At 41.5% G+C, this 25,010-nt stretch overlaps 1 protein-coding gene across 8 annotated transcripts in view; it reads right to left on the reverse strand.

The window, feature by feature from the left end:
• The window catches only part of mark1 (MAP/microtubule affinity-regulating kinase 1), a 177,356-nt gene that overhangs the window by 6,460 nt on the left and 145,886 nt on the right, over positions 1-25,010 (reverse strand). For 3 of the 8 annotated variants that reach the window (XM_085980970.1, XM_085980948.1, XM_085980985.1), the window contains 4 exons: positions 22,371-22,468; positions 18,771-18,947; positions 16,905-17,165; positions 1,570-1,614 (listed from right to left, as the gene is read on the reverse strand). In XM_085980970.1, coding sequence (XP_085837096.1) covers positions 1,570-1,614; positions 16,905-17,165; positions 18,771-18,947; positions 22,371-22,468 — 581 coding nt within the window. Of the gene's footprint in view, positions 1-1,569; positions 1,615-2,281; positions 2,397-16,904; positions 17,166-18,770; positions 18,948-22,370; positions 22,469-25,010 lie in introns of all 8 variants that reach the window. The other 5 variants (XM_085980973.1, XM_085980954.1, XM_085980977.1 and 2 more) reach the window with 4 other exon arrangements.

Here is a 25,010-nt window from a genome sequence, read left to right on the forward strand (position 1 = left end):
GAGCTGTGCTGCTGTTGTACTTTACACTACATTGTTCCTGTCGGAGATGAAATAAGTCTATTTATCCACACAAAAACATGGCAAGCTCCTACATTAACTGCAACATTTTGAAGCATGACTATTAACATGCTAGCATAGACACTTAACACAATAATGGAGGATAGGCAACATGACCAGTGAAAGTGACCTATCTTTTCATCCTTCAAATTACATAATTTATCTTCAATTTGTTAGAACAGCACACATGCATTTGTACATTGCTGCTCAATTCTGAATATAATTTTAACAAGAGGCCCATTATTTTATTTAAAAAGTTTATCATTTAGGCTGACAATGCAGTTTCCATGAAAAACGTGCTTAGTAAACAGTTTTCAGTTTGGGGCAGGAGATCAACCAGAAGAGCCACACACTTTCTTTATCATACTGATATCATGTGCAAATGATAATTATATGCTTTGATAGGATTTATGTCCTCTGTGTGTTTGTCATCTGTGTATTTGTATAGAAAAATAATGGCCCTGAATTTGCAGTCGGTATGATAGCGCAGAGTACGGCATAATACCGCCTTCGGAATTCACCGCAATATGCTAAATCATGAGCTTGTGATCTGTCAAGTTCCGACCCTGCATTGGCTACACTGCACGTTTCACCTACCCATTAAAATCTACGGCTGGTGAAAAGTTGGGCTAATTGCCCACCTACTGCACATTAATTACCCTGAAAATTTTTACTGCTGGTGCAAACAGGCGCAGGAGCCTGTTGCACCGCATAAGGGGGGGGGGTGGGGGAAAGAGATAAGAAAATTGTATAATTTTGAGCTAGCCTTATGCTACAGTCCATAAACAAGCATCCTAATCAAGTTTTATGGTTTTAAGGACACCACTAGTAAAAAGTATCTTAAGAATTTTCAGTGTTTGATCGAATTCTAATAATGTTGAAATCTTGGTTTGTGTATTAAATACTATTGCAATGATTGTAATTTAATAAAATAGCATTTCTGGCTGCTAAATTAATTAAAATCAGTTTTTAAAAAGTCAATAATTTAAAAGCCAAAACCGGACATCAAATCATTTATCAAAACAAATGCAAATCAAAGAAAGATGCTGCAGCAATCTGTTGGAAAGCACCCTGTGAACAGTAAAACTAAAACCAGGCCAGCTGCTCAGATGGACTTTCTGCAAAGCTTAATGCTGTCCCATCGGAGATTTCTATGTTTCCTGATTGGCTAAGAGTCACTACGCTGCATCTGAAACCAACTTTGCAAAAGGGGGTTCATATCAGGTAAGCGCGGATTTTGTTTAGCTACTACGCCGCCACCTGCCAATTCAGGGCCAATGTTTACCAAACACCTTTTCATGAAGTCATGCCTTTAATATTCCATATCCTCAGATTTGATCCCCTCCCCACCCCCACCCAGCAAAAAGAAATGCATTAAAATAGCTGCTAGGACTTGTCTGATACATTTTCTGTTAAACTTAGCTATCTTATACCAGTAACCCTTTATAATTTCAACAACCATAGTTATGCACATTAACATTATATGAGACAATATTAGCAGCGGCACCTCACCTTGCAGTGTCTGCTCTGCCACTGCCTTCACCTTCACTTGGGCCCCTCAAAATTAATCAGAATTAAGGTTCAGTGCAAATAGAGGAAACAAGATAACAAGTTAGAAATATGAAAAATGAAGAAGTCAAGAGAAACTAGATCTTAATTACACGACAGCAAAGCAATGATACAACCTTAAAACACACAAACACGAACAGAAAACAGTCAAAAATCAATAGTTCTGAATAAGGTCAAGTGACAGGAGGTTTATTTAGGACTTCAAAGTTATAGATCTTCATTTTGTAAGCAATCAAAATAAGAGAGAGAAAAAGCCCAGTGGTAATCAAAATGATATATCCAGTATTTCTATTCAACCCAAAAATGGTAATTTAACCAGGCAGTTTAATCTTGATTTTCATGGGTTAGCAACAAAACCACAAAGTAAAATACATTTTTCTCCTGGAAAGCATAATGCACTATAAATAGATAAGCCAATATGCCTGCTCAGAAGCCTTACTGTAACTTTTGTCAAGACATTTGTTGTGTCTTACTGACAATCAGGGCAGATCTGAATTTTCTCAATGAACATTACCACTGTTGCAGTTACCAAAGGCGTTAGTTTTTTCTCCTCCCTCTCCATCTCTCTCAAAGAGAAATTGAAACACAACAGCTAAGTTACATTTATGTATTGTCTCTTTTCCATCTATGAGACAAATATAGAAACAATACTCACTTAATTTGAGTCAAGGAGGTTGCAGTTTCTCAAGCCCAATGCAGAGCTAGTACTGCTTACCTCCACCTCAAGTCCTTCTGCTATTACCATTCTTGGCCTCACCTTCTTTAATCTCCTATATCACAACAGTGAAAACACTTCAAAAATACTTCATTGGCTGTAAAGTGTGTTGGGATGTCTGGAGGTCGTGAAAGGGGTTATATAAATGCAAGTCTTTTTCTTTTTTCGAATGGAACTTTCATATTTCCTCCATTCCTAAAGCTGTTTCCAAGAAACTTAGTTTCTCTTTTTATGCCGAATACTTTCCCCCTATTCCTCAACATTCTATAAAGTCCAACTTTATCCAAGACTTGCAGACTACTCCATATCTGAACAGGATCTTCAAATATCTTTCTAGCTTTTTACTTGTATCTGGTCTTGAAGTACAAGTTAGCTAAAATGTGATCCATCTCTTACCTCACTTTCTTCAATTGTAACCTTTATATGTCTCTATTTTATTCATCCTACTAGAGTTATTGCTGCTGTAAACTTTTCATGTTCTTAAATGCTAAATAACTCTTCCTCATCTCTACATTTAAATCAAAACTCATCACATGATCTCCTATTCTAATTTCATTTTCTCCAGGACCTGAAAAGCTTGGAACTGCCTACCTCAGTTTTCCCTTTGACAATCTCCAGACTTTTACAATACAAACTTGACAGCACCAAACCACTACTTCATTTACTTTATTTTCAACCTTAATGGTGCCCTAAACTATATGCCCCAGCCCTTGACCATGGATTCTTAATTTTTTAAAAAATCAGATATTATGTTAAAACATTATTTTCACTGATATTGAATCATCATCAGTCCACTGTGATGCTATTGCTCTTGATAATCCAGCAATGGCTGTCTTACCTGGTAAAACATTGAATATTTTTAAAGTATAGACAATAGGCTATTAAAAAGCCAGGACTAGAATCCGCACATTTGTTTTATTTATGAAGTGTACTAGATAATTTACTGTTGCTTTTAGCATTTACGAGTTATAGGGAGCTCTTAGTTGTAGATATGTCAAGTTTCTGTTCTTAACTATGAATTATTCCGTGGGTCGTTTCCAGTCATGTTATGTTCTGGAACCATTTGAAAACCAGCCTCAACAGTTCATGGTGTCTCACTGACAGTCAGGGCAGATCCTGAATTTTCTCAACTGTTAAAAATGGTAGTTTCTCCTCACACCTCTGTGAAGTACCTTAGAAAGCAGAATAAAGTCAGAGAGCATGCAGCATAGATTCATCAGGATGATACCAAGGATGGGAAACTCTAGTTATAAATAGCAACTTGAGATACTGGGACTATTTCCACAGGAACGGAAAAGATTAAGAGGAGGTTTAATAAAGGTTTTGAGAGTTATGAAGGGATTGGCAGAAAAAATATAGCAAGACTATTTCCTCTGATTGGGGCAAAAGCAAAATACTGCGGATGCTGGAAATCTGAAATAAAAACAGAAAATGCTGGAAATACTCAGCAGGTCAGGCAGCATCTGTGGAGAGAGAAACAGAGTTAACGTTTCAGGTCAATGACCCTTCGTCAGAACTGGAAAAAGCTGGAGATCGAACAGATTTTTAAGCAAGTGCAGGGGCAGGGGGGAAGGAAAGAACAAAAAGTGATATCACAGACCTTCCCTTTTGTTCTTCCTCCCCTCCCCCCTGTTTCTCTCTCCACAGATGCTGCCTGACCTGCTGAGTATTTCCAGCATTTTCTGTTTTTATTTCAGATTTCCAGCATCCGCAGTGTTTTGCTTTTGTATTAGTGTTTAATTCACTGCCACCTCTCTTCCAGGAATGCCCACCTTGAAGAAGTTCTGTTCTTCTCTCCGACAGGATTTCCATTTGTCTCTTTTACCTTGTTCATCTTCATTGCTTTCGGTCTCCCTTCTCATGTTTGATTAGGTATCTACCAAAACTCGCTTTCACAGCAACATATCTTTCCTCAGCAACTGTCTCCAGCTCCGACTTACTCCACGTGGATTCCAACTGAAATTCCACCCCTCATGTTTTGAATCCACCCAGGACTAGATATCTCCAAGATAGTCAGCGTTCCTCGAACCACTGCTCTCGCCGTATCCTGAGATCCACACTGAATGCCATGCGCCGCCACATGAACATTCTCGACACCTCTCTTCAGCAGCACCGACTCACTATCTCAAAGCTGTCCTGGTCCGCAGTTCCATTTCATCCTTCGCCTCATCCAGCGCTTTAACAAAAAACGTTTTTTCTTCCTTTCAGGTGTCAAGGATAGCAAGCCTTTAACAACTCTTGGACACCAATACCCTTCAGGAACCTTCTTCCCCTTCACTTTCCTCTGACCCCATCCCTTCTTCCAATCTCACCCCCTGCCGTGTTTTCACTATCCCCTCTGACCCCAAATGATCAGTCCTTAGCAAAGGCGTGGGCTTCATCCCCTTACGCCCCATCTCAATGAATTTCGAGCTCGGCACGATGCCGAGCTCTTTTTCCGCCGCCTTCGTCTCCGTGCCCACTTCTTTGGCCAGGAGTCTTCCTCCCGCACAGCGGACCCTTTCTTCCATTTTCAGAATTCTTGTTCTACCTGGACCTCTCCCTCTGGCCTCTTAACCTCTCCAGATCTTTTCATCGCAAACTGCCGGCGTGACATCAGCTGTCTCAATTTCTCTGCTCCCCTCGCTCACCCAAACTTACCTCCCTCTGAACTTGCAGCATTCCATTCTCTCAGATCCAACCCGCTGACGAGGGTGGTGCTGTTGTTTGATGAACCGACCTCTACCGAGCGGAGACTGAACACTAACTCTCCGACACCTCCTCCTACCTCCGCCTGGACCATGACCCCACTACCGAATATCAAGCCACCGTTTCCAAGACCGTCACTGACCTCATCTCCTCTGGAGATCTTCCCCCCACAGCCGCCAACCTTATACTTCCCCAACCCTGCACAGCCTGCTTCTACCTCCTTCCCAAGATCCACAAACAGGACTGCCCCGGTAGACCCATCGTTTCAGCCTGTTCTTGCCCCACGAAACTTATCTCTTTCTATCCCAACTATTTTTCTCCCCTTGTCCAGTCTCTTCCCACCTACATCCGCAACTCTTTCGACGCCCTCCGTCACTTTAACAGTTTCCAGTTTCCTGGCCCCAACCGTCTCCTTTTCACTATGGACGTCCAATCCCTCGACACCTCCATCCCCCACCAGGATGGCCTGAGGGCGCTCCACTTCTTCCTTGAACAGAGGCCCAACCAGTCCCCATCCACCACCACCCTCCTCCGCCTGGCTGAAATTGTTCTCACATTGAACAACTTCTCCTTTGACTCCACTCACTTCCTCCAAATTAAAGGTGTTGCTATGGGAACCCGCATGGGTCCCAGCTATGCTTGCCTTTTCGTGGGATATGTGGAACATTCTTTGTTCCAGTCCTACTCAGGTCCCCTCCCTCACCTCTTTTTCTGGTACGTTGATGACTGTATCAGTGCCGTTTCCTGCTCTCGCCCTGAACTAGAAAATTTTATTCACTTTGCTTCCAATTTCCACCCTCCCCTTACCTTCACATGGTCCATCTCCGACTCTTCCCTTCCTCGACTTCTGTCTCCATCTCTGGGGATAGGCTCTTGACAAACATTCACTACAAGCCCACTGACTCCCACAGCTACCTGGACTACACTTCCTCCCACCCCGCTTCATGTAAGGACTCTATTCCATTCTCCCAGTTTCTCTGTCTCCGCCTCATCTGCTCTGATGATGCCACCTTTCATACCAGTGCTTCCGACATGTCTTCCTTTTTCCTCAACTGAGGATTCCCCTCTACTGTGGTTGACATTGCCCTTGACCGTGTCCATTCTATTTCCTGCACTTCTGCTCTCACCCCTTCAGCTCATTCCTGGAACCACGATAGAGTTCCCCTTGTCCTCACCTTTCACCCCACCAGCCTCCACATTCAACGGATCATCCTCCGCCATCTCCAGCACCCACCACCAAACGCATCTTCCCGTCATCTCCCCTTTCACCATTCCGAAGGGACCGCTCCCTCCGCGACACCCTGGTCCACTCCTCTATCACCCCCAACACCCTTTCCCCTTCCCCTGGCACCTTCCCATGCAAGCGCAGGAGATGCAACACATGCTCCTGTACCTCCCCCCTTTCCACTGTCCAGCACCCCAAGCACCCCTTCCAGGTGAAACAGCGATTTACTTGTACTTCTTGCAATTTAGTATACTGTATTCACTGCTCACGATGCGGTCTCTTCTACATTGGGGAGACCAAACACAGACTGGGTGACTGCTTTGCGGAACACCTCCGTTCAGTCCGTAAGGGTGACCCCGAGCTTCTGGTCGCCTGTCACTTTAGTTCTCCGCTCCACTCCCACTCAGACCTCACCGCCCTCGGCCTCTTACACTGTTCCAATGAAGCTCAACGTAAGCTCGAGGAACAGCACCTCATCTTTCGATTAGGCACTTTACAGCCTTCTGGACTCAACATCGAGTTCAACAATTTCAGATCGTAACCTCTGCCCCTATTCTTTTTTTGTCCCATTCATTTTATTTATTTATTTTTTCTCTCTCTCACATGGCAGCTGTCTTTCATTCTGCCAGCGCCATTTACACTTCATCTGGAGCCATGTTTTGTTTCTTAACCTGTCCCATTACCATCTCCTTTTGCCTTGCACCATCTCTTAATGTCTCTCAATCTCTCCTGCCTTCCATCCTATCACAGACCTTCCCTTTTGTTCTTTCCTCTCCTCTCCCCCTTTCCCTGCCCCTGCACTTGCTTAAAAACCTGTTCGATCTCCAGCTTTTTCCAGTTCTGACGAAGGGTCATCGACCTGAAACGTTAACTCGGTTTCTCTCTCCACAGATGCTGCCTGACCTGCTGAGTATTTCCAGCATTTTCTGTTTTTATTTCCTCTGATTGGGGAGTCACTGAAGAAGGGTTCTCAATCTAAAATTACCACGAAGAGTGATGAGAGGGGTTAGTAGAAATGTCTTACTGGAGAATATGTTTAGCCATAGGGAGCAATGGAGGAAAAGTGAAAGTTCCACTTGAGATTAAAGAAGGGGAGGCCAAGAATGGTAATAGACGAAGGACTTAAGGTGGCGGTAAGGAGTACTAGCTATGTACTCAGCGTAAGCTCAAGGAACAGCACCTCATCTTTCGATTAGGCACTTTACAGCCTTCTGGTCTCAACACAGAGTTCAACAATTTCAGATCATAACCTCGGTCCCTATCATATATATATTTTTTATCCACACTTTTTGTTTGTGCCTTCTGTTCTTCTCTCCCACAGGGCAGCTGTCTTTCATTCTGCCAGCGCAATTTACACTTCGTGGAGAGCCATCCTTTGTTTCTTAACCTGTCCCATTACCATCTCGTCTCGCCTTGAATATCTCTTAATGTCTCTTCGCCTCTCCTGCCTTCTATCCTATCAGACCTTCCCTTTTGTTCTTTCATCCCCTCCCCTTCCCAGCTCCCACACTTGCTTAAAAATCTGTTCCATTTCCTGCTTTTTTCCAGTTCTGATGAAAGGTCATCGACCTGAAACGTTAACTCTGTTTCTCTCTTCACAGATGCTGCCTGACCTGCTGAGTATCTCCAGCATTTTCTGTTTTTATTTCAGATTTCCAGCATCTGCATTATTTTCTTTTTGTACTAGCTATGTATTGGGCTTGAGAAACTGAAACCATCTGGACAACCCATCACATACTTAAAGGGAAAATTGGATAAATATTTGAAACAGAGGAAGATACAAGCCGATATAGTGTGGCAGCATGGTGGCATAGTGGTTAGCACTGTTGCCTCACAGCGCCAGAGACCCGGGTTCGAATCCGGTATCGGGTGACTGTGTGGAGTTTGCACATTCTCCCCGTGTTTGCGTGGGTTTCCTCCGGGTGCTCCGGTTTCCTCCCACAGTCCAAAGATGTGCGGGTTAGGTTGATTGGCTATGATAAATTGACCCTTAGTGTTAGGGGGATTAAATACGTGGGGTTACGGGGATAGGGTGGGATATGTGTTGGTGTAGGGGTTACAGGGATCGGGTGGGATATGTGTCGGTGCAGGCTCGATGGGCCAAAATGGCCTCTATCTGCACTGTGGGGTTTCTGTGATTCTGTGATAGTGAAGCCGTAGGGTTAGTTTTGGATTGCTCTAGCCAAGAGCGCACAGAAATGATGGGCTGAACGGCCTCCTGTACCATAACCATATATGATTCTATAGCTCAGTTATCTCTGGGTGTGTGTGTAGGTTGTGGATTTAAGTCTCACACTTTGAATTGAGCACTCCAGTGTAGAACTGAGGAAATGCTGTACACCAGATCTTGTGTGTTTTGCATTAAACGTTAAACTAAAGTTCCATCTGTCTGTTCCGATATATGTTAAAGATCCCAAAAACAGTCCTAAAGGTAATTTTAGTTTTAATCTCGTCACTGGGCTTTATGGTCTTTGGGGAAAAAAATATTCCTAGTCTAGTATTTTGTTCCCAATTTTTTAATCATATTTCAGTTTTAGTTTTTGAAAAAAATTAGTTAAAATTTTGTTTTGCTTGCTATATTTTCATTCTTGTCTTTTCAGGATTTATAAAAAAATTTAGGTTTAAAAAATGTCAATTGTTTCTCATTTCATACAACTCATGGCCACAAGAAATATCGAGGAATAATAACATGGTGTTTGAAGGCAACTAGAACAATTCATCCATTTCAACTTCCAAAATCTGTCCAAAAGTTGTGAACTAGTGACCAACACTTTACAGTCTTGGAAATAATTTCAATTTTAGTTTCAATCTAAGATTTACCTTGAATTTTAGTCGTAGTTTTCATAAGAAATTAATTTTTTAAATTAGTGACCAAAATACAATTTTGAGTCAATTCCTTGCCATTTCACTCAACAAAAACACTGCACAGAGCAGGGAATTATCTCCGTATTCTTGCCAATGTTCCTTTCTAAAACAATACCAAAGAATAACACAGATTAGCTGTCGTTTCATATTATCTGAGGGGTCTTTCTGGAGCAGAATGCCTGCTCTTTTTGCCTAAAAACAAGACACAAACTCCATAAACCAACTCACTCTTGAGACAGTTTAACTACATGATAATATTGTGCTGTATAAATGAAAGTATTTCAGCAGACTTTGAATCACCACTAACGTGGGCCAAATCAAAGAATGGTCTCAGCAGCAATCCGCTGCTCTGACTGTCCTGTCCTCCGAGCTGGAAGAGCTTGGCGATAGTGATCAGCTCGAGAAAGGTTGAAAACACAGAAAATGAAGAGGGAAAAACCACTAGTGGGGGCGGCAGAGGGTGCAAGGAGATTTACTTGTTCACATGTTTTTTTAACCTAATTCTGTCACATAATACTGTAATTATCCTGTACATTATTTAACGGCAGTGGTTGTGGGAAAGGTTTGTTGAATAAACCAAGACTGGATCATCTGACTGCTTTCATTTGCAGAGATTTGTCTTTTGTTGTGGAACAAAAGAGATTCACATGACTGAATTTTGCAAAGAAATAAAACCAAGTGACAGGATAATCCAGATGCAAAGATAGTGCCAACTGGTCAGCACAGGCCTATGCCCCTCCCCAGAAAAACACTGAACAAAATCAGCCAAAGTATTGTTGTAGAAGCAGACATTACTTCCCAATTATTTGTAGCTCAAATCAAAATATACAACTTCTCTTTTCCATTGTAAATGCTATTTACTTATTATAAAAGGAAAACATCTCCATTTTGGAGGTTAACATACCAGTGGTATGGTTTCCGAATTGTTCAGGTGCTGATCAGCAAATGTCTCGGCTTCAGTTAACAAATTACAAATTTCAGTGTACAATTGATAATACTCCGAGATAAATTCTACACTTCAAATAACTACTTTCAGAAAACATATTAAACCATCGAAACACTTGGACTGATTGTTTTTTTAACTTTTTTTCCTCATCTTTATGCCTGGTTATCATCTCATTTTTGGAGTGAATGGTAGCATTCCTGCCCCCGAGTCAGAAGGTGCGGGGTTTGAGCCATGCTCATGACCGTCCTGGCGAGTGAGACCAAAGCTCCGGCTCTAAATTCTGGGTTGACCGCCAGTGGGACACTTGCATCTGGTGGGTGTGGGTGTCCCCAAATCCCAGTTTCTCTTGAGTAAAAGCCAAAATCCAAGCCTAGGAACTCCCTTTATGTTGGTTGACTCCAGAACAGTACTGAGACAGGCATAGCAGGTCATCTCAGCTCGGGTTAACGTGTCATGGGGAGATCCAAAAATGGAGATATGAGAAACCTCTTTAGAAAAAAAAAAGGGAAACATGGCAGGATTTTAACTTGGAGGAAGGTAGGAAACTGTGGGTGGGGGGGGGGGGGGGGGGGGTTGGCTTTATTGCGGTTGGGAAACCTGGGAGAATGGGTTTACCTCAAGCCCTGCCGAATTTAACAGCAGGGCCTGATTAACATTTTTGTTCTTCTCTGTTTTCCCTCGCAGCCAGCCAGATTGAAAGGCTGTCTGGCAGGGCAGGCCTGCGGCACCAGGCTGCAGCCGGGGAGCAGGAATCAGGGAGGGAGGGATCGGAGGCCGGGGTCGAGGTGGGACGAGGGGTTGGAAGGCCAAGATTGCGGGGGACGATCAGAGATCTCGGGTGGGAGGTCGGAGGCCTCGGGGACAGGTTTGGGGGGGGCGATCGGAAGGGTCAGGGGGTGACCGGTCACAGAGGACTGACGTGACAGGGACGCTGGATCCAACAGGTAAGTGGAAATGCATTTAAATGCATTTTGTAGTCTCACTCCATTTAAATAATAATTTGCTTTTACATTCTTCCTTCCAAAGTGGATAACCTCACATTTTCCCACATTATACTCCATCTGCCAAATTTCTGCCCACTCACTTAACCTATCTATATCCCTTTGCAGACTCTTCGTGTCCTCCTCACAACTTGCTAACCCACCGATCTTTGTATCATCAGCAAATTTGGCTACAGTACACTCGGTCCCTTCATCCAAGTCATTAATATAGATTGTAAATAGTTGAGGCCCCAGCACTGATCCCTGTGGCACCCCACCAGTTACTGACTGCCAACCGGAAAATGACCCAATTATCCCGACGCTCTGTTTTCTGTTAGTTAGCCAATCCCCTATTCATGCCAATATATTACCTCCAACCCCGTGTGCTCTTATCTTGTGCAGTAACCTTTTATGTGGCACCTTATCGAATGCCTTCTGGAAATCCAAATACACTACATCGACTGGTTCCCCTTTATCCACCCTGTTTGTTACATCCTCAAAGAACTCTAGCAAATTTGTCAAACACTATTTCCCTTTCATAAAACCATGTTGACTCTGCTTGATTGTCTTACGATTTTCTAAATGTCCTGCTATTACCTCCTTAATAATGGATTCCAGCATTTTCCCAATGACAGGTGTTAGGCTAACTGGCCTATAGTTTCCTGCTTTCTGTCTCCCTCCTTTCTTGAATAGTGGCGTTACATTCGCAGTTTTCCAATCTCCAGAATCCAGGGAATTTTGGTAGATTACAACCAACACATCCACTATCTCTGCAGTCACTTCTTTTAAGACCCTAGGATGCAGGCCATAAGGTCCAGGGGATTTGTCGGCCTTTAGCCCCATTAGTTTGCCTAGTACTTTTTCTCAAGTGAGAGAGATTGTTTCAAGTTCCTCCCTCCCTATAGCCCCTTGATTTTCTATTATTATTGGGATTCACCTCCTGGATCCAGCAGTCTTCGCCTTCCTTTAGCTGCTGGGTTCCCCGAGGCCTGGGAAACCCGACCACCCAGAGTTAAATTTAAAATGGAGATTCAAAATGAGGCACGTAGTGCCAACCCACCTCCTGGGAATGGATTGGCTGCATTCCCCCCCGTCCCGCCTCCGTTAAAACCGAAAGTGGGCGGGTTTGGGTTGGGATTCAGATTTCTATTACTTTAACCTCCCACCTGATCAGAACCCACCCTTTTTTGGGGTTAAAATTCTCCCCATGGTGTCTTACATAAAAAACAACACGTATGTCCCAAAGTTGCACGTTCGTTTAATGGTCTTCTGACCATGCATGTTTGACAGTGGTATATTCAGATTGACAAGACATTTGGAAATTTGCTCTAATGCAGTATAAATAAAATCTTGCTGAACCTGCAACAAAAGACTGTCTTCTGCACAACCAATGACGAGATTTTTTTTTTCTTTTAATAAACAACCTCTTTCTATAACTGATGTTTTAATTAATAAAACTATGCTGAGCAGCGAGCACCATCCAACCTCACCAAGTATGGCATTTTCAAGTACCCATTCAAAGAGATGGTCTTGAAAGGTATAAAAGGACAAAATCCAAAAAAGGTTGGAACATGACAAAGATTTTGAATGGAAGCTACAAGGTATTTTTGTCCAGAAGCCACTTCTACAAGCACATTTCCAGCAGAGACAGGGGATGACTCATCTCGCTGTAGTTTGCGACCAACCTAGTCAAGGGGAAAAGTAGAGCACAGCATCCCAACAAGCAAGGTACGTATATCAATGAAGGGAAAATCGCAGAAATCACTCAACTATCATCAAAACCCCTTAAACGTGTTACAGATCTCCATCTATATTTTAGTCTTTACGTAAAACAGGCTTCTGAATAGATTTGGGGACAATGTGTTTCAAATCTGCCATATAGTATTCCTCTGGTGTATATATTTCTAATATTTGAAAAAAATGAGGACTTCTTAGGAATATATAGATTAAAATATAGCTTCAAACTTTAAAGCCAAATACCCAATGCCTCTTTTTCCGCTCCTGCCACAGGAAACCATGACGACACTACAGAAATGTCGGCACAGCACTATGCTGACTGAACAGTTAGCTGAACCCACAATAAAAGCTCAGCTGTATATACATGCGCTTTCTATTACAAATAATGAAACTGCTGTAAAATGTGATCTGTGTACTAATGCCACCAATCCAAATCACTGGATCACCAAATATAGTGCAAATAGCCATCTTGCAACACAATGTCCTAACCCTGTTCAACAAGGACAAGATAACATACATTGAATAGATGCAGTCACCATCAGGTAGAGACTTTGTAACAACTAACAAGACCGGAATTAGTTATAATGGAACTGGCTGTCTTGCAAACTGCAGCAACAGTAAACTTTTAACAAGGGATACTGTTTATGGGGTGGATGGGTGTTTGATAAGTAACTTAAAAGTACAGGGAAGAGGGAGACTATGTAGATTTCATTCTACAGTAAGTAGGAAAGTGGAAGCAACCCTACAACATTTGCTCCTTCCTTCTGGGAAACCTGAAAGACAAGAGTTCTACAAATAGGGAAAAAAACACTAAGCCAATGCAAAATTTCAAACTATTGTAAAAACAGTTAAGCAGGTCATTAAAAGAAATATATTTAGATAAAGCTGGCTACCAACTTATATACATGCAACACTACTAAAATGCATCAACACACTTATTTGCATAAACTTGCTTTACAGAGGTATAGTTAAGTTTCCCACTGTGTTGTAACAAATATACTTTAAAAATGTTATTGCAATTGTAAAAATACTAATTGTATGACTGAAATAAGTACTTAAAAACTTCACACTAACAATTTTCTCCTTTCCCCAAAGTGTACAATCCTGGCCAGAGCACAGTTCTGCAGATACCAAGTGCACTCTCGTACCCAGATGGCCATTCTTCACGAACATTAACAGTGAGTGCTGCCACGATTTCTGACCATGGGGGCATCACAGCCAGGCCTCTTCTTACTGGATAGCCACAAACATGCACTTCCTGGCAACTCTGGCAAATTATTCTCTCTATAACATAAGGGTGCTCAGGTTAATTGCCACCCTAGCTGTGATCAGCTAACTCAAGAGTAGGGACCAAACCTAGGATCTTCTGGTTTGCATGGCTCATCTACACATTGGATGCTCGGCCATTGTGGGAGCTATGTAAAAACAAGCTTCAAAAGCCACCTTACATCTTACGAACAAATATTACAAATTTTAGCCTATTTTACTAAATCAGTAAATTTTCATCTCAACTGCTTGGGTGATAATGTGGCAGAGTGGATGGTCCACTCATTATGGAGCCTGCCTGATTTGCCTTGTGTGGATTGGACAGGTTCTGCAATGAATGGGTGATCCGTTCTGCCAGATTACCACCCAGGCAGTGAAGATGAAAATTCACCCCACAATATTTTGTCAGGTTCAGAATAGGATATGTATTTTACAGAACCTCAAATTCTAGCCAGTAATCTTCATGGCCACCTCAAATAGTAAGGTGTCAGATGGAATAAAGGAGCTGAGGGACCTTGCTGTCCAGATTATATGATCAATTAAATCGGCAGCACAAGTAGATAATAACATAAAAAGTCAAATGAGATACTTTTATTTTTTTTTAAATCGAGAAGCAGAGAATACAAAAACAAAGAGGTAATGTTGACCTTGTACAAGACCTTCGGCTGAAGTTGGAGTAGCGTTTGAAGTTTTGGGCACTCCATTATAGGAGGGATATAAAAGCAATGGGAAGGTACACTGTAAATTGACTAGAATGTTAGCTTCAGAAGTTACTGTTATGAAGATAGATTTGAAAAGTTAGGGGTTTGTCCACTAAAGCTGAGAAAATTACGGAGTGACCTGATAGAAGGGTTATGAGAAGGGAAATAGTGACGCTAACAGGAGGCACAAATAAAAAAAAATTGAAGGGGAGGCTAGAAAAAACTCTTTGTACTCTCCAGTATCTTTACCTGCATATGTTTTTATAGCAAAGTGAATCAAAACAAATGTTCCACTAAAAAAAGCACCCATTCTGCATTCACCCTACTTACCCGAGAGCATTATAATAGATGAACAGTTCAATTAACAGAGTCATAACGGCACAGGAGGCCATTCGGCCCATCGAGTCCGTGCCGGCTCTCTGCAGAGCAATCCAGTCAGTCCCATTCCCCTGCTCTATCCCCGTAGCCCTGCAAGTTTATTTCCCTCAAATGCCTATCCAGTCTCCCCTTGAAAACATTGAGTGTCTCCGCTTCCACCACTTCCGTCGGCAGCGAGTTCCAGGTCCTCACCACTCGCTGCGTAAAAAAGTTTTTCCTCACATCCCCCCTGTATCTATTGCCCAAAACTGTAAATCTGTGTCCCTTAGTCCTTGTACCATCAACTAGTGGGAACAGCCTTTCCCCGTCTAGCCTATCCAAACCAGTCATAATCTTGTACACCTCTATCAAATTACCCCTCAACCGCCTTTGCTCTAATGAAAACAAATCCAGCTTCTCCAACTTGTACTTGTAGCTAAGATCCCCCATCCCCAGAACCATTCTGGTAAATCTCCTCTGCATGCTCTCAAGGGCATTCACATCCTTCCTGAAGTGTGGTGACCAGAACTGGATGCAATACCCCAGTTGTGGCCTAACCAGTACTTTATAAAGATTCAGCATAACTTCTTTACTTTTGTACTCAATACCTCTATTTATGAAACCCAAGATCCCATATGCTTTGCTAACCACTCTCTCAATATGTCCTGCCACCTTCAACTCCCAGGTCCCTCTGTCCCTGCACACTCTTTAAAACTGTGCCATTAAGTGTGTATTGCCTCTCCCTGTTCCTTCTGCCAAAATGCATCACCTCATTCTGCTCTGTATTAAATTCAATCTGCCACTTGTCTGCCCATTCTGCTAGCCTTTCTATGCCCTGTTGCAGTCGATTGGCATCATCCTCACTGTTTGCCACACCCCCCAAGATTGGGGTCATCGGCAAATTTAGAAATTCTTCTTTGTATTCCAATATCCAAGTCTTTTATATATATATATCTCAACAAAAGCAGTGGCCCCAGCACTGACCCTTGGGGAACACCACTGTCTACCATCCTCCAGTCTGAAAAACAGCCATTTATCACAACTCGCTGTTTTCTGTCCTTAAGCCAATTCCTAATCCAAGCTGCCACTGACCCACCTATTCCATGAGCCTCAATTTTGTTAACCAGCCTTCTATGTGGTACTTTTGTCAAATGCCTTCCGAAAATCCATGTAGACACCATCCATTGCATTCCCCTCATTGTTACTTCATCAAAAAATTCAATTAGTCAAACACGATCTGCCTTTTACAAATCCGTGCTGGCTCTCCTTAATTAGCTTAACCAAGTGCACGTAAATTTTTTCCTTGATTATTGTTTCTGAAACTTTACCCACCACTGATGTTAAACTGACCGGCCTGAAGTTACTAGGATTGTCCTTACACCTGTTCTTGAACAATTGTGTCACATTTGCCACTTTCCAATCCTCAGGCACCTATCCCGCATCTAGGGAAGATTGGAAAATTATGGGAAGATTGGAAAATTATGGCAAGCCCTTCCGCTATCTCCTCCCCCAATTCCCTTAGCAATCTGGGATGCAAGCCATCTGGACCAGGCAACTTATCCACTCTAAGTATACCCAGCCTTTCTAGTACATCCGGTCTATCAATTTCCTGAATTATCACCACCAAAGGAGCTGGACTATTGTTAACAGTTTATAACCAAGTTAGTAAGCCCGTTCTCAAATAGTGGTGTCTTCAAGTAAATTGGGGGCAGAGTGGTTTTGGAAGCTTATTACATTTTTTTGTGTTATCTATATTTCAAAAGACTTAAAAAAAAAAAAAAATAACCGAGTAACCAACCTGCGAACAAATTTGGACGTGATCTTGCTTATTATACCAGTTGAAGTTCCTCTTCGAGCTTGTGAGAGGGCACCAGTATCGTGTGACAGTGTCGGCGAAGCTGGTGGTCCATTGTATGTGGCGGTGCGCCGTTCCCGTAACTGCCCACCGTGAAAAGTGCTTCGGCTAGAGCTTCCTCGAGGGAAGCGGGTTCGATCTGGAGTAGAAGTGCTAATACTGTGTGCAGAAGGGGAAGCAGCGGGTACCCTTTGGGCTGCAGTGCTGAATTAGGAAAGAAAATTTGAGACACGAGTTGTAATCTATTATGTGTTCCTGATTGGTTGTCTTTCAGTATCTTCAATATGAAAAAGTGTGTCCTTTTTTATTATTCAATATACATTTTGTAAAAACTTTCTTCAAGATAAGGCTAAAAATGATTAGAATTTTGCTTGGGAATAAAGAACTTGGCTTAAATCTATTCAAACAGACTTATTTTACAATGGAACCTAATGGACACTAAAATGTGTACTATATAGGGATCCTTGCTCAAATGAGTTAAGTAGTTGAAATTTCTTTCTACAATTCAATTCCAAGAGAGTTCAGAAAAGTAAAGCCTCAAACATATTAGTACCAAGTGGGTGCTGAATGGAAGGAACACTACTCGTGGTCTTAATCCACTCTCTTTTCACCCTTTCTCATTATGAATAGGTATTATCGGTGTACAAATATCTGGCCGTGCTTGTTCAGTTTATTTACACACAGTCAAGATTTACATAATTTCACCTTTTGAGGATAGCAGAATTTATATTGGCCCAGATTTTCCATGGCCTATGCCTTGCACGTTCCAGGTTTACGCATGGGCTGCGCCTGCGCGAAAACCCGGAACTTGCGATCTGTCAAGAATCTTAACAACTCCTCTGCATCCCCGGGAAATGGACATTTGCTGGCGGAGAACTGGGCTATTTGCCCAACTCTTGCCCAGCGAATTCCCATGAAACTCTTATGCCTGGTAAAAGCAGGCGTAAGGCCTTCTTTTACCAGCATACGGGTGAAAATTAATATTAAAACAACATTTTTAGAATCATTTTAACATTCAAAAACCTGTAAAATAAGTTTGTTATTTTTGGTCCCTTAAAAAATGTTTAAATTTAATTTTTTTTAAATTAGATTTTTGCTTTAATTGTTTAATGAAATTGTATTTTCATTAATTTTAAACATGTAATGATTTTTTTTATTTCAAGGTTGTGTAATATGTGTTTTTTATGCGATTCCTATTAAGCTTATGGGGATCCCCTTTCTGATTGGTTGATCCCAGGGGGCCCTTGCGAACCGCATGCGCCCCTGGGATACGTGGGCCTCTACGCAGGCCTACACAGAGAGGCCCAGGAGTGCGAGTCTCCGTGGATCCAGGACCATCAGGTAGGTGCGTAGATTTATTGCGGTTTGGAGGCATCCACCCATGGGAAGCCTCTGACCGCAAATTCAGGCCCATTAATTTACCAATTTTTGAAAAAATCTCTAATGCATTAAAATGTAATCCCATCTCAAAATATCATAGAATATGGCTCTGGATCTGAATTTTCTTCATAACCGTACTACAAACGATGATCTTCCTTTTTCATATTTTCGGTTCCATTTGTAACCTCAATTTGGAAGACAGGAGACTAAAAAAAAAACTGAAGATTGTGTATGCTGTAAACTTCAAATATAAAATTTTGCAAGTACATTATAGATTGCTCACTATCTGGAAGAGAAAGATCAGTTACTGTGTCATGCTGGATTTTCATCAGGACTCTGAAATGCTGTGCTTTAAACACAAAGTTGTTCCATGACTCAGACTCTCATTTTGCTGAAACACTCCATATTTGGAACCTTGTAAATATTTACCTGGGTCGGTAGCCTTCACTACCATCTTCAATGGAAGGCAGTGTGACCTTGATTGGGTGGCCAGAAGCCGACATGGATTTCTGGTGTCGAGAACGCGATGATGATACTCCTGAAGATGCTGCAGGGCTTGCGACGGATGTGGAAGTGCTGCTTGCACAAGCAGACATTTCAGTTAGGCTTATGGGTTGAGGCAAAAGAAAGACAGAAGCCAAAATGTAACACACAATACCAGGGCGAAAACATTTTTTTTTTTTTTTTTTTTTTTTTAAAAATAGGGCTCCTCACACAAACATTAAATTCTCACATGCTTCACATGAGAGCAAAGATGGGCAGGCTGAATCTGGTTTTGTTCAATAATCTACAGGCTAAACTCTATATTCCATGTGCTCTGCGCCACATTGTAATACAGTAAATTATAATTTCTTCTATATAATGGCAGCAACCACATTTTTCTCACACCTGTACATAAAGTGGCCCAATTCAGCATATTATGTGGCAAAAAAACCCATTTAAACTATCTATGTTTCTACACCATGGCTTATGCTGCTCTAAAGCCACATAAGTAGTGGCACTGAATGGAAACAGATGCCATGTCAGAATTGTTCTATTTCCAAAATTTCACAATGGCAGACTAGTATTAGTTGCACTAGCAGAGCCATATTGCAGAAACAGAGGCATCCCTAAGGATTTTATTTTTATAAACTGGTTTCACAGATTGATTCAAGAGATACCAATTTTGGACATTCAAAATTAATTTTAAAAATGTGGTGTGACTTGTAATGAACACAACATGTACAACTCTACAGAACATATACCTACTGTGCCCCAGCCCAAGCAACTTGGGCAGGCAGCATCCCAAGCTTTAATTCAATCACCTTGCTTCGCCCAGGACAGTGTTACACACATTCCCAACAGTCCTGCAGCAGTGCTACAGAACTAAAGAGGCATATTTTAACAGTGTTGCCAGAAATATCACACTGAAGTATGCTTAAATTTCTCTCGCAGCACTCATAACTCGCTTTTCTCTGCTAATTTTGTTTTTACAGTGCAGGTTACTTTAGGAGCTGCTTGGATACCAGTTAAATATCATTAACAACAATATCTGTTATGCAAGTGTTCTTTGTAAATTATTTAGTTAGAATGAATTCATGGCTCATGACTCCAGTTCCAAAACCAAGACACAAAAGGTATAATGGGCCTCACATGTCCAGAAGAATGCATACAGAGCACATACACATAATCACAAATTGACGATCGACAAATGCTTCTTTGCTCATTGACATCCTCCACACCTACTACTACCCACATGTCCCAGAATAACAAACGACAGATGAACACTAGAAACGGAAAAGGATCATATGGTTGGAAACTAAATAAAAGTGTTTTTCTTACCCACTGCAGATAGAATGTCACAGCATAGAAGGAGGCTATTCAGCCCATCATGCCCGTGCTTGCTCTCCAAAAGAGGTAGCCACTTCGTCCCATTCCCCTGCCCTTGCCCCATAGCCTTTTAATTCTTTCTCCTTCAAATAGTTATCTATTTTCCTTTCTAAAACGATTATGGATTCTGCTTCCACCAGTGTGTCTGGACATTCCACGTCCAGTCTCTCATCCCTCGCGTCATCTTAAATGAATCTTTTATTAACCCCCTGTATAGCCAAGTAAGGCAACCAAAACGGAACATAATAGGGGTGAATTCCCAATCGTCTGTTGTAACTTTGGCGGAAGAGCCACGGAAACGCCGGAAAAACGGCGTAAATGCCACTTGCACTGTTTTTCCCAGCATTTCCACAGCTCTTCAGCTGAAGTTACGGCAGCTGAGTGGGTGAACACCAGCAGAAATTCACCAATATTCCAACTGCAGCCGAAGCAATGATTTGTAGAGGTTTAGCATTACCGCTTTGTTTTTGTACTCAATGCCCCTATTCATAAAACCAAGGAGCCCACATGCTCAGTTAAAAAAACCCCAGCTTTATCAACTCACTTTCCTACTTGTAAAGATCTATGTATTTAACCTCAATCGCTCTGCACCTTAAAGTTTTACCATTTAATGTACACGTCCTCTCCACATTTACATCATAAAATATATAATTTCACATTTCCCTGGACTAAATTTGATATGACATCTGCCCAAACTATTACCCAGCATTTTCTGTTGTTATTTTGGATTTCCAGCATCTGCAGTATTTTGCTATCCTATTACCCTGCTGAGTTGCTTGCAGTCTTCTTCACAGTTAACCACATTCCCTATTTTGCTGATTGCAAATTTTAAAATTGAGTTCCCTATACCCAAGTCATTTATATATAAAGAGCAATGGTCCCAGCACTGACCTCTGGGGCACCACTGTTTACATTCCTCCAGTTCAAAACACATTCATTCAACACTATTCTGTTTTCTCTCCTCTAACCAACTTCTTAGCCATGCTGTCACACGGCCTTTAAAACCAGGAGCCTTAGTTTTAGCAACAAACTTTCTATGCGGCACCTCATTAAATGTCTTTCGAAAACCCACATACACAACATCCAGTGTGTTTCCTTTATTAATACACTTATCATTTTCTCAAATAACTCCAATAAATTTGTCAAACATAACTAGTCTTTTACAAATCATGCTGGCTGTCCTTAATTAACTATTATTTACCCCATCTATCTGCAGCTTCCTCTTTATGCGAATCGGATGGCATCTCAACTGGCCTGTCTTTTCCAAATGTTATCCCTCTTTCCCAAGCACATCAGTGCATGTCTTTTATTAATGCTGATACTTGGCTACATTTTCAATGACACACTCCATTTTGGATGTCTGTCAGCTGTGTCTAATGTTTGTATCTGCCACATTAAAAAAAACCTCCAACTCAATTAAATTAATTTGAATCTCCTTGTCCTCTCAGTATTGCCACCACTGAGCCAGGCATTTTGCATTGTATCATGTTGTTACAAGTTCCTGAGCTTATTTCTGCTTCATTTTGTGGTGATTAACATGGATTAGAATCTTACTTTATCCCTTTACAGCTTAGTAAACAAATATGTCGCAGCAGATGATCATATTATTTGGCTGTATACATATATACTGTTACACATAGAAAGACTAGAAATTAGCCCTCTCATTTTACAATATATTATTAGAACCATGGGCTTCAGATTCATTCAAGTATGGAGTCAACACAAGCAGTATTTAAACATTTAGTAAAGATAGAAACGGAGAATGAAATCTGTTTCATGGAACAAGTATTTCAGATATTTCAGTCACAGCGTTTTTAATTGAATATGGAAATAGTTTGCTCTTGAATGCATTTCATTTACCTGCGAACATGAAGGCACAATGCAATTCTACTTATTTCATCAAACATTATTCTCTGCAATACCTTTCTTTCTAATTCTCTAATGTATTACTCATCTTGTACATTCCAATAATGGCCTCATTTAAGTTGAACGTTCCTTTTTTTCCCCCAGCAGCAGGCATTTCGCTCTCATTTGCTTTTGATGAATTCATCCTGGCTACACTCATTATCGTTTTTCATTAGCTCCTGCGTGGCTGCTTACTCATCTGGCTTTGAGAAAATCAGAGACATTTGACAATATTGTAATGTTGTGGATTCTCACCTGCTGTCTTTTCCATTCTGCACGGCAGAGTATCGATCTCCAGTGGAGCGTTCACACACGTAAGTGTTCCTTCTCGTCATACCAGGGAGCATGTTGTTCTGAAACATTAAAACAATTAGCATCAGCTAGGTACTGCTTGAAATAAAACTAGCAATTCTAGAAATAAAACCATTTAAGATTGCCATTCTAGCAATTTCAAACATGTTGTAAGTTTTCCTGCACTGCCAATTATATTGCACATATTAAATGTGCAGCTTCACAGGCAAACTTATGGTATGCCACTGATCGCACATTGTGCAGGTGGTCCGAGGACATTTTTCTGAAATAACTATTTGTAAATACCATGCAGTCCTTCATAAAACATCAAATCAGTAAGATTACAACGATCACATTCAAGCTATATAAAATTTACAACTTGGGGATAGGCAAGTGTGAGTTTTTCACCAGTACTCAAGGAAACTGTGCAAGAAGTACAGGGTTGTATTCTAATTAGAGCAGGTCACTATCAGGATAGAACAAGTCACAAAGATATGAACCCTAAAATTATCACAAAGTTGAAAATTAGAGCACTAACAAGTGCACAATTACACTATCACAGAAGAGTAACTCATAAATTTTCGAAGGATATGGATGTTGAGAGTTAGATATGATCTGTTGGCAGGGGTGGTGCGGTGTGCTTTCCCCCCCCCACCCCCCCAAAAGGAGGAAATGGATAGCGATCCCTCTTACCAATATCTACCTTCAAATGAGATATAAATCAATTCACTCATACAAAATGTAGTGTTGGTGTCCTGGAACAGTCCATTCACTACAAGGGACATATGGTGTAGCTGGCTGAAAGGTACACATTTTTTAAACGGAGCCCTTTCATCTGCAGCAGCTCTTAATAAATGACCCAATGACCCTTCTGATGTGCTAATGTATTTGTCTGCAGATATTTAGTATCAGGTAGTTCTCTGAAGATATTTAATATTTGGTACTTTCTTCCTAGATTGTATAAATTAGTTTTAATTAGTATATTCAAGCTAGGATGATTTTTCTGCACATTGTACGGATACTAAACTGCCAGATTTTTCTATATTCATAAAGGGCGATTTTCCTGGGTCGATACCCAGGTGCAATGAATTGCCTGGGTGTAGTGAGCATTGGAAAATAGGATGGATCCTGTAAAGGAACCATCCTGCTTTCCCTCCATTTAAATTCATCACCATTCAACCTGATTACTCCTTGGAGTATAGGTCTTCTATTTTTCACCACTGAACTCTGATTTTGGCATAGGGTTGCCAACCCTGTTCTGACGTATTCCAGGAGATTTAATCATGTATTTTTGATCACATGGCATTTAATCACGTGACATCTGATTACAAGATATTCATTCAGTTTGCAAATGTTGTTCCATTTACCTTAAGACAGTAGTTGAGTGTTTCAGTATCACTAAGCCCCGCATAAAATAATTGACTTTTTGTTTCAGTGAGATGAACATAATTTATGAACCAAACAAAGAACACAAAAGAATAGAATGATTTAAGGATAAGTAATGTTTAAATAAAAACTTCTTGTGATGTGAGAAACACCAAGTAAACTTCTAACTAAAGTTTTCATACAATTTTATGACTTTTTACAATGCACAGCAAGTTATAAAAATAATAAAACCAAAACCAAACCCAATTCAATTCACTAACTCCCACCCCCCACTGCTGCTGAAGCCCAGCTTCAGGGAGTGAGGCTCAGTCCTCAGGAAGCAGCACCAAAGCTGCCCAACTCCCAGAACAAAACACATTATACAACAGCAGACATGACAGGCCGACCACACACATTCTCCCTCACTCCGCAATGTGTGTTTCTCTCTCCCTCCCTCCCCCAGTTTGTGTTTCTCTCTCCCTCCCTCTCCCCCAGTTTGTGTTGCTCGCTCAGGACTAAGTTTCCAGGTGATTTTCAGTGGCCCCGATGCCACTACCCTCACAATCAGCAAGGAAGCATGTGTTCCAAATAGCAGGGAGATCTACAGAGACCAGACAGCGTGGTTTGGTTGCAAGCCACGATGGCCAGGGTGCTGCGAATGCACGAACCGCGCATACAAGGACCGTTTCTCCAGAGTCGCCAGTAGCAGCGCACATTCTGGTAGACTCCCACCGAAGGCGGGAGGGTTGGAAACCCTACTTGGACAACCACTTCGAACTGATCCTATGTGTAGCCTGCTCATTTTACTTTGGCATCCACAGATCTATGGTAACTATTTTTGGTCTGATCTTTTTTCCTGGGGATTCCATTTCAACGACTGTCTAACGACACAAGTTTGGGGTTTTCTAGGGGTCCAATCCAACACCATTTTCACCATCTTATTTGCAACTCTATTCTCTCCTGTCCAGTGTTTCCCCACAGTTCCTCATGGTCTCTGGCCAGCAAATGCCCGAGGATGTTTGTAGACATTCATTGACAAATGTATGTAACTTGTTTGTCATGGTCTGTTTCTCTCCATGCTTCTGCTCTGTACAAAAGCACTGATTTGGCATTGGGATTTTAAAAAAGCAGTTTGTTCTTTTGAGATAATATTCTGGATCTCCAAATTTGCTTTAGGGATAAGAATGCTGTTCTTGCCTTTCCTATTCTCGTTTGGATATCTTTATCAGTTCCTTCATC

The sequence above is a fragment of the Somniosus microcephalus genome, chromosome 3 (assembly GCF_052327205.1).
Source record: "Somniosus microcephalus isolate GS21.2 chromosome 3, FLI_Smic_1.0, whole genome shotgun sequence".
Classification (NCBI taxonomy): Eukaryota; Metazoa; Chordata; class Chondrichthyes; order Squaliformes; family Somniosidae; genus Somniosus; species Somniosus microcephalus.